Genomic DNA, 9,342 nt, shown 5'->3' on the forward strand with positions numbered 1-9,342 from the left:
TAGCCATGCGGACCCAAGTTGAGAACCTAACCTAAGGCGGGCAAATATTTTCTCACTTTGGACCCCATTAGGTCCTTGCTTCTATCGCCTAGTCATGCTAGGTAGGTTTCTGCAGGCAAAGACGTATCGGATGAAGATAGTGCCGAGCCCTGCACTCCAAAGGTAAGTGTGGTAGTTCCGGGTTTTGAAGTCAATAGGCCTTCTTATATGGTATGGACTCGACCATGCGACAATTCCGTACAGCGCTTTGTATCTTCTCCTTCTCATGCGTATTCAGGAATATCCCGTATGCAGGGGAAGCAGAGTCTATACGCATACGGGGAGTTGCCAGGAGACAAGCCAAGTCTGTGAGGAGTACTGTGGGCGCAAAGGTGGCAAGTACAACTCGCAGAACGCCCTGTGCGAATGCGCTGGTCTTTCTAATGTTGAAGACGTCTGCGACGATGAGTGCAAAGAACGACAAAAATCCATTTCAGTTGAAGGCGGCAATCTAGTGGTGACAAATGAGGAGGGCAGCATTCATTCAACCTTCAGTCTAGCGGCTCTTAGCGGACGCTCAGATGTGTTGTTCGGCAACCTCACCTGTTCAGAAGCCAAGTGTCCAGCGTTACTGTACTCCGTTGCTCAAGGTTAGAGAACTTTTAAGAAGGACAGCATAAAACTTTCGGAACAAATAGTCCCCCAGATTGTTGTTAATGCCAAGGCACCGCTGCTGTCAGTGGTTTGTGAGCAGATGGAAGCACACACGGCTACTTCGGAGTTCCTGATGAGCTATTGGCTGTAATCGATGAACGACTGGACTCAGAAGTGGCTAAGGCGCGGGCTGAAATTTTGAGCCCGCTGACACAGCTTCGACCTAGGTTGCTCCAAGCGGCAGGGCAGGTGCCGTCTCTCGAGAACCCTTTACTATGCATTTTGACTGGAACATCCGTTTTATGGATATTGGAGCCTGGAACGGAGCCCGTGTATCCCGTGCACGTGCGCGATTCCCTTTATAACACAGATACGGGATTTGACGCCGGAGAATTCAAGTGTGTCTGCTCACCAACCAACGGTANTCCCTTTATAACACAGATACGGGATTTGACGCCGGAGAATTCAAGTGTGTCTGCTCACCAACCAACGGTAAACTTGTTTTTCGCTACAAGCCAGGAGAATACAGTTCTTCTCGATGCTACCGAAATGCAAGAAGCATGCATAGTGGCACTGTGTGTATTACTACAGAAAACTCAAGACTGAGATGGAATCTGGGGCGCAATTAGTGCTTTTTGGTCACACATTTACAAGCCCGGGTGTTGTAGTGTTTGCGACGAACCTTAATTTGAATCGCATTATCTTCATCAAAGTTGTGGACGAAGAAGAGCAATGCGGATCCATAGAGCGCGAGTTGCCTCACCCAGCAACAGACGAGTTCATCGCAGCGCTTTCCCTGGAATTCCCTGAGAGTGCTCGTTTCGGAAGCCCTGACTGGCCAGCACTGTTCATAACGTTTGGAATTGTATTGCTCATTGCGCTTTGCTTGTTGCTGCTGCAATATCAACTACGCACAAAGTACTGGACGTTTGCGCCTCCTCTTCAAGTTGACCACGGCAACGATGCAAAGGAAGAATCGTAGGTTCATATCTGTTAAAGCTTTGGTCGTCAAGCCCCATTTGCCCCAGTGTGGCCGTGCAAGCCTAGCTAACTAATGGGTTGCAGCCTGAGGCNCTCTGCTGTAGAGGAACAGAAGCTCATGAACCGGAGGTCGCAAATACATTCACGGACTTGGACCCTCGTGTTTTCCAGGCTGTATATTGCAAGCTTCTGGAAACAATGACTATGCTGAGAGAACAACTAGAACACATGGGTTTGCAACAGGACCAGCTTATCGAACTCGAGCTCGATATGGCAGGGCCTTTACGGACATCGTTGTTCCCTATCTTAGCGGAGGCTTCCGAAAAAAAGGTGACAGCATGTAGCGGTTAGATGCCCTAAATTGGGTGTGCGACTTCATTGCCTCTTGCGTGGTTTGCCTTTGGAATGCCGTCGTATAGTGATGAGGATAAACATTCTCATTGCCGGGCAGCGCCCCAAAATCGAAGCACACGAGCATCAGGATGAAGTTAAGCATGGTCGTGTGCGAGATGGCCACCAACTGGTTAACTCTGCCTCAGATAGCAATGCACCGCCTCAAGAGCACTTTTGTTGTAACTTCGCAGGCGTGGGTTGAAGTAGAAGATGCGGAGCTGAGCGAAAAGCTTGTTGATATGAAGAGCCTAATGCACCTTCGAAAAGGCGCATTTGAGGAGGCTGTNAGCTGAGCGAAAAGCTTGTTGATATGAAGAGCCTAATGCACCTTCGAAAAGGCGCATTTGAGGAGGCTGTTAGGAAAGCGTATGAAGCCATGGAGGATGCCGAAGTGAGGCGGAGTTGCCCATTAGCAGTGTGACACTACAAGGAGCAGCAGCAACGAGCTTACTGGGGCGGCTGAATACCGCCTTATAGAATCTCAGCTCCATATTGTTTACACCGAGAGCAATCCAGGGGATTCAAAGCGGTCGTCTCCGCATCAGCTTTTGTTCGTTTTATAGGGCCAGAGACTCGAGCAACCAAATGTTTCTAAGCTGTACGCAAGCCTGGAGTCTCAAGCAATTGAGGAAACCATCCGTCAAACATCTGCAGCATTCATCCAACTTGCAGGTCTTAACCCAGGATCATTTGCTGCTGCTCTTGGTGTAGAGGAAACAATTGCCACAACACAAGCATTAAGGCACTTACAGGCAATGGAAGCAGCCACGCAGACGTTGAAGGAGCTAAAGACAACGCTTGATGGTAAAGATGCGAAGGCAGCTGAAGAATTGTTGACGACCTGCGGCTCTCGCATAAAAGAGAGATTTGAAGTAAATATGTTGTGGCATATATTGTTTCCCTCTACTTCCCTCTCTTCTCCGAAAGCACTAAACGCCAGTGACGTTTGATGCCATGGCCAGGGCGCCTCGCCTCAGATTGAACGTGGTTAACTGGTGGTTGTGACTGGTGGGGCTTTGCAGGCGAGTGACTTTTGGTCTGTCAGCAACGATGTTCTCAAGACGCAGGTAAGAACATTAACTTAAAGACTATATGCCACTTAAAGTAAATGTTCTTACCTGCGCAATTCGTAGGACTATATGCCACTTACGAACTGCGATCGAGAACTGGAGGCTCAATTCTCGCTTGTGAGCAGGCAACGACGATTTCTGAGCACATGGAGATTTGCGGAATGCAGCGCTCGATTGATGAGAGCATTGGACGGCTCATAGACCAAAGAAACGCAGCATTTACCCAGCAAGTCCGCTCTTCACGCCATGTCCTGTCTCTGGCCGAAAAGCATATACTCCGAACCCAGAAGTCTATGCAAAGCTAGCAAGTGCTTTGCGTTTTCAAAAACCCATTTTAAAACCCTTGATAGCATGGACAACCGGGTGCTCTCGTGAACTCCGCTGACAGCTGGCCTGAGTTGTGTAGCGTGTCTTTTTGTTCTGCACAGCAATGCTTCATCGATGCATCCTTGCTAAACAACTTAGCGGAATTCAGCAAAGCCGTAGCAGTCCTTCAGGAAGACATATATGGCCATTTCTGCAGTGCACGGAAACGATATGAAAAGGCACAATCTACAAAGAGGCTAACCATACTTCCTGCAATCCTGAAACAGTTCACCGAGACGGCTGAAAACGTCTACAAGGTCGGGTCGGACGAGCAATCGGCATCTTAATGAGCCATTCAATGCGTGCTTTTCCCCTACAAACATTTCTCCATATGCCCTAACTGCAATAGTAGACGACATCAAATGATTCCAGCTGAAGTAAACTCAAGCGTTAAGAAATTGTAGTGCTCTACGTGTTTACTAGATGCGTTACCTTCTGCGCCTGAAATTTCTGTATTCAGGAATTTGTACAGCATCAAACGGATGCGGAAGCCCTGTTTCAGGAATCCATGAATTCGAAGACCAGCGAACTAAACGCATCACTCATGGAGCTAGTTTTACAGTGCAGAAGGGCTCTGGAAGAAACAAAGCGCGTGAGCCAGGCTAATGCAACGCTTGAGCGGCAGCTTGTTGAGTCAACGCGTTGATCTGTGTCTGTTAAAAGCTCTAACAAGAGGGACTAAATCCGTGTTCGCGTGTTTGACATTCCAGGAGATTGCCAATAAGGAGCAGCTAACCTGGTCCAAACGCGAAACCATGGAAACCGAAATCCTTACAGCTTACCATTCTGCGCTTTGCCAAACCAGGCAGGGTCAGCTAGCTTACAGGTAAGCAATATGCTGCGTCTGACAAGATGCCTTCGTAGTATTTATAGATGCACTAGCTGTTCTGTTAAAGTGTTCGATCAGCAATGTCGGTCCCCTTGGGGGTCAATATACTTCACGACGGGCACCACCCATACGATTGTACGCGACGACGGACATGGCAAAATACAGCACCATTTTCCATGTCTTTGCATCGCCAGGCACGAGCTAGAGAGAACATTGATTGCAGAACAAGCCAGAAACGAATATCTTATTCGTCTCTACGTGACGGACGAGTCAGCTGCTGACATATCAGAAGAATGCCGGGTTGCTACGGAACAAGTGGGTTTCACTTTGCAACACGCATGTGAAGATGTGAAGCTCATTTGTACAAAGCATCTGGAGATGGCCCATCTTGCAACACGCATGTGAAGATGTGAAGCTCATTTGTACAAAGCATCTGGAGATGGCCCATCTGTTGAAGTTCAGCGCGCTTTTCTTTTGTACGCAGCNCTCATTTGTACAAAGCATCTGGAGATGGCCCATCTGTTGAAGTTCAGCGCGCTTTTCTTTTGTACGCAGCAACTGGATGCCATAACGTTTGAACAGCGGAATGCACTTGCAGATTTGAAATCAGCCATGGACAGCGAGTACACTCGGACAGTTCGCCTTGCCAGGGAACGGTTGCGTATTTCAAAAGCTCTTGCACAGGAGGAGCAAAGGCTAGCGACGCTGAGGCATGATTTAAAGTTTCGTACTGTAACGGACGAGCTAACCTGCTTGCTGAATGCTCAGACTAAACTTGATGAGAACAGAAACCAGGTGCGTCCCTCCGCCATACCACCGCCCAAAGTGACGACTCGTTCGGGGCAGTTCTGCAACGTACTTTTAGCATTGGGCCTTCACTTGTGCCGCTCTGTCTGTGATACGCATTCGTAGAGCGTTAAGCACTTTCATCGGCGACTATTGCTTGAGCTGGAGGACTACATAAGAAAGCTGAAGGTAGGTAACCGAGTGAATTTACTTTGCTGGATGGAAGGAACTAACTGGAAGCAACCCAGCAGATTGGCCNGGTAGGTAACCGAGTGAATTTACTTTGCTGGATGGAAGGAACTAACTGGAAGCAACCCAGCAGATTGGCCCTCCGCTAGCTGTGCCTTCAAAGCCGCAGCTCTCTAGCGTTATGCTTGTTCCAATAGGTTATCCTCGAAATACAAGATTCGTTTACAGTTGCTGTTGAGCTACAGCAGTGCCTCGATTCACTGAACAGAAATATCCGGGGTGCTAGTCAAGCGGCAGCCCACTCCTTGACTTCAGTTCATGAAAACGTGACAACTGTCATGCTTCAAGAGCTGCGAAATGTTCGAACCAGCCTTCTCCGGTCTGAAGAACTGGAAGAGGAGGAAATTGGAAGGCGTATTGAAGTCCTAAAAGAGCAGGAGAGGCAGTCCGTCACCGCTTAGCTCCCTTAATCCTTCTGAACTTTGTGGCTATTGTACGAGGAAGTACTCAACACTAGCAACGTCAATTTTGAGCTAATCAGGCTCGCAGACAGGAGGACGACACCTCATATTCCGATGGGAGAGCACAGAAGCAAGCAAATATACCTAGGCTCCTTCTTATCTGCAGAATTTTGGAGGAAGACGAAGAGCGCAGGCGCTCCTGGAACAGCACAGTTCCACTAGAAGATCTGGACGTGGAAATAGAGATCCATGATACACAAGACAAGCTGGCGATGGAACGAATTAGGCTGCAGTTTATTGAAGACGAGCGGGATGCCCTTCTCTCCCAAATATCACAAGTAAGGATATGCACCATCTCCCAAACCACGAGCAGCGAATAAAAATGGCTCACGTTCATACCCCACCCACGTGCTACAAAAAACGAACTGTCCACGCAATGTACATAGTAATCACAGGATTAAAGTGCGGTGGTGCGGTGGACTGCAGGCAAAGGCAGAGGCCCTGTGTCAAGGCAACGAATCGGAACTCCCGGAGTTCATTGATTCACTGAAAGTAGGTCGACAGCCCTTAGGTTTTCTGCGTAGATCCCGTCTCCTAAGCGAATTCACGAGCGGTCGCTCTTGCGTTCCTTCCATACAGAAAAAATCCCTGGCGCGGGTGGAGGAGATGAACGAAAGAATACTTCAGCAAAGCGAGAACCGAGAAGCCGAGCAGCTTAAGTCCCAAGAAAAGAGAAAGGAGCTTATATCGAAAAGAATTTCCCTTGCAAACGATGCACGCGAAAAAAGCGCAATGTGGCTTGAACGGCAGGTAAAAAGACATCTAGAAACACCTTGCCCGTCATAGCGCTGGCGAGAATCCTTGATCTGTTGCGCCTGCATTGCTGTAGAGACGTCAATTTGATAAACTAGCTTTGCGTACTTGTGTTCCTGGCACCTCTCCAGTTCAATGCGAGCCGAGATGTGTCGAAGCGCCAGCACTTGGACATGCACCGGTTCCTGTGCCAGATCACCGACAAGCTGTTTTCTACTTTATTTGGAACAATGGGAGAAGTTGAGTCCGATCCTTCCTTAGCTGGTAAAATGACTGCAGCTACAAATTCAATCCTGCGTGAAGATGCATATGCTAGCATGCTCCTTGCTATTTCACCGATAATGGCTCCACCCTCGGTAACCCTAAGCGAGAGACAGGACCTTCTAAAGAGCTGTTTTATCCAGTGGGAAGAAACAGTTCAAACAACCCGCCAGGCCCGTACGAAGTTCCTAAAAACTTCCCTCCAGACAGCCCGTTCACGGAGACAGAGACTAGACTCAGTAAGCATTCCGACTTCTCCCACGCGGGTGGCAAGTCAAGTCTGCAACCTCCGAAAAACCGCCACATCCAACAGAAGGTGGGTACGCACATGCTTGCAGGCAGATGAACTCATCCGCAACAAACTCTTGAGAGCAAGGGAAGCTGAATGGACTACAATTGTTCTTGGCAAAGGGGCAGCAGATACTTCGTGTGCTCTATCGACTATGGGTCAGTCCGGGTAAGCTGCAGACTTCTCGGCAAAACACGGTGCACGTCAGACTGTCAAACCGCCTCAAGCAATACTCTAGTTTTGCGCCAATATAACTCCCACTCTACTGGGCTCTCCACTCTGTAGTGAATTGTAAGGTCGAGTGTGGCGCCTGCACGTCTACGGCAGGGTATGGGCAAGAAGTTATAGCACATCTGTACAAGAAAGCATAAGGACGCAGACTGAAGAGCTTAAGAAGAAACAGGCTGAAGAACTCGNAGCACATCTGTACAAGAAAGCATAAGGACGCAGACTGAAGAGCTTAAGAAGAAACAGGCTGAAGAACTCGTGGCATTTGAAGACGAACTGAAGGTCATTTTGTTTCTCGCACAAACGCAAAGCACTTCATGGCCAAACCATCTTTAGAGCGCCTGCACCGTAAAGATATGCTCTATCTAATATCAATGAAGCAGGCAACAACTCATGATGTGGCTTTTGCTTTGGTTTGCAGCATTCTCAAAATGCGAAATACCTAGAAATACAAGACCTGAGGAACAAGCTGAAAATGCTACAGCAACGAGTCGTGAGTCTTTATACGATGCAACAAGTCTAGCTGGAAATTTGAATTGTCGCTCGCTATGACCACCTGCAGCGACGGCAAGAAGTCATGCGTGGCAGGTCTATCTCCAATGCCGTTTTTTTGTGTGTACTTTCAGGGAGAGCAGGAAGAAGACTCAGGTACTGAAGTATTTAATGCGAACGCACTTAGGGACGCTTACGAGGCGTTTTTTAAATGACCCAGTAACCTCTGCGCCTCGTGTTTAGGATAGCACGAGCATCTGTGTTGTCCACCTCAGAAGCTGCGGATGCTATTCGCCGGGAAGCTGAAGCTACTGAGAAGGAAATCGCAACACTTGAGGTACGCTGCGTAGAACATATTTGGAGTTTNGGGAAGCTGAAGCTACTGAGAAGGAAATCGCAACACTTGAGGTACGCTGCGTAGAACATATTTGGAGTTTCTTTGGATGCGTCGTCGCAATCCATTTCTGCTATAGTCTTACACAACGCTGGCGAATCAACGCCGCGCTTGCTCCAGACCTAATCGTACCATTTCTGGCTTTCGGAATGCAACGGCCAGGCATTTGCAACTACCAAACAGTAGTTCCTGTCTGTATGTGAAGTGACTGCTCTGGAACAATCCAGTGTGCTTGTTATAGTACAACGAGCGTTTCTCGTGTCACAGCAAGTTTTACTCACGAGCTTGTTCCTTTTTCCATGTATGTGGGGAAAAGGCTGCTGCCCATGACGAAGCCAAGGCTGCCGATGCGAGAAAGCGCGAATTCGTCGAGGAGCAGAAAAAAGAGCTTTTCAAGCACGAACTTAATAAACAAAGAGAGTTTATGGAGACGCAGTGGAAGGTTAGACATGCTCGGGGCTCCGAAGCGGTTCCCTCGTGTGCCATCCCTGACAGTGACAGCCATTAGGGACTGCGTGAAGCAAGCATTCAGTCCGTGACTGAGTACTGCTGCGCTGCAGCTCTCCAGGATTGCGAAGTTTGAAGAACTGCGTAGCATGCAGCTTGATCAATCTAGCAGTGTTGCAGCTCAGAAGGAGGTCAGCGCCTACACTCTTTTCAACGCCCAATTGCACAAGAACACTTTCAGATGAGGGGCCCTGAAGATGACAGCTTGTGCTTTAACAGTGCATACAGTAGAGAGCGTGCCATACTGATTACTGCGGCTTACGTTATCTTAGAGCGCAGAAAGTATTACCACTAGTGTATGTGGTATCAGCCGTAAAGTATTACTAGTGTAAGGTTGCGCAGACTAGAAACCACAGCCTGCAGGGGACTTTCCATTGCAGCGTTTTGTCTGCAGCTCTTAGCAGGCTGTCACGAAGCTGAGCTCCGAGATTTGAAAGAGCTGCACAGTCGCCAAAGAATTCTTATTCTCAATCAATTCTTTCATCAAGCGCAACGAGAGGCGAAGGACAAGCTCTAGTAAGAAATGCACATCTGTGCTTGGCGATGTGGGCATGTTCCAAGGGGGTGTTAGTTGACGGGCATCCATCGTGCGTTCGAGCCCATGTATTGGTTCTACAGCCCTACGAAACGCCTTTCTATATATTCGTCAA

General features: G+C 48.5%; 2 protein-coding genes across 2 annotated transcripts in view; both read left to right on the plus strand.

The window, feature by feature from the left end:
- Positions 1 to 94: 94 nt before the first annotated feature.
- On the plus strand, positions 95 to 2,300 carry EMH_0088230 (uncharacterized protein; the record flags this gene model as incomplete). The annotated part of the gene is given in 7 exon segments (XM_013494657.1): positions 95 to 162; positions 295 to 629; positions 734 to 1,031; positions 1,225 to 1,611; positions 1,719 to 1,944; positions 2,199 to 2,291; positions 2,295 to 2,300. Coding segments are annotated over 7 exon segments (1,413 nt in total).
- Positions 2,301 to 2,329: 29 nt separating this feature from the next.
- Positions 2,330 to 9,342, plus strand: part of EMH_0088340 (uncharacterized protein) — a gene marked incomplete at both ends in the record, with an annotated part of 10,398 nt that continues 3,385 nt past the window's right edge. The window contains 22 exon segments of the mRNA XM_013494658.1: positions 2,330 to 2,398; positions 2,571 to 2,879; positions 3,030 to 3,074; positions 3,203 to 3,307; positions 3,506 to 3,700; positions 3,904 to 4,035; positions 4,154 to 4,269; positions 4,467 to 4,587; positions 4,828 to 5,067; positions 5,185 to 5,247; positions 5,445 to 5,692; positions 5,875 to 6,046; positions 6,195 to 6,260; positions 6,348 to 6,518; positions 7,121 to 7,229; positions 7,505 to 7,581; positions 7,721 to 7,792; positions 7,926 to 7,947; positions 8,067 to 8,128; positions 8,502 to 8,627; positions 8,746 to 8,823; positions 9,087 to 9,202. Of these exon segments, the coding sequence (XP_013350112.1) occupies positions 2,330 to 2,398; positions 2,571 to 2,879; positions 3,030 to 3,074; positions 3,203 to 3,307; positions 3,506 to 3,700; positions 3,904 to 4,035; positions 4,154 to 4,269; positions 4,467 to 4,587; positions 4,828 to 5,067; positions 5,185 to 5,247; positions 5,445 to 5,692; positions 5,875 to 6,046; positions 6,195 to 6,260; positions 6,348 to 6,518; positions 7,121 to 7,229; positions 7,505 to 7,581; positions 7,721 to 7,792; positions 7,926 to 7,947; positions 8,067 to 8,128; positions 8,502 to 8,627; positions 8,746 to 8,823; positions 9,087 to 9,202 (2,714 nt within the window).

The sequence above is a fragment of the Eimeria mitis genome, genomic scaffold (assembly GCF_000499745.2).
Source record: "Eimeria mitis Houghton genomic scaffold, Emh_scaff124, whole genome shotgun sequence".
Classification (NCBI taxonomy): domain Eukaryota; phylum Apicomplexa; class Conoidasida; order Eucoccidiorida; family Eimeriidae; genus Eimeria; species Eimeria mitis.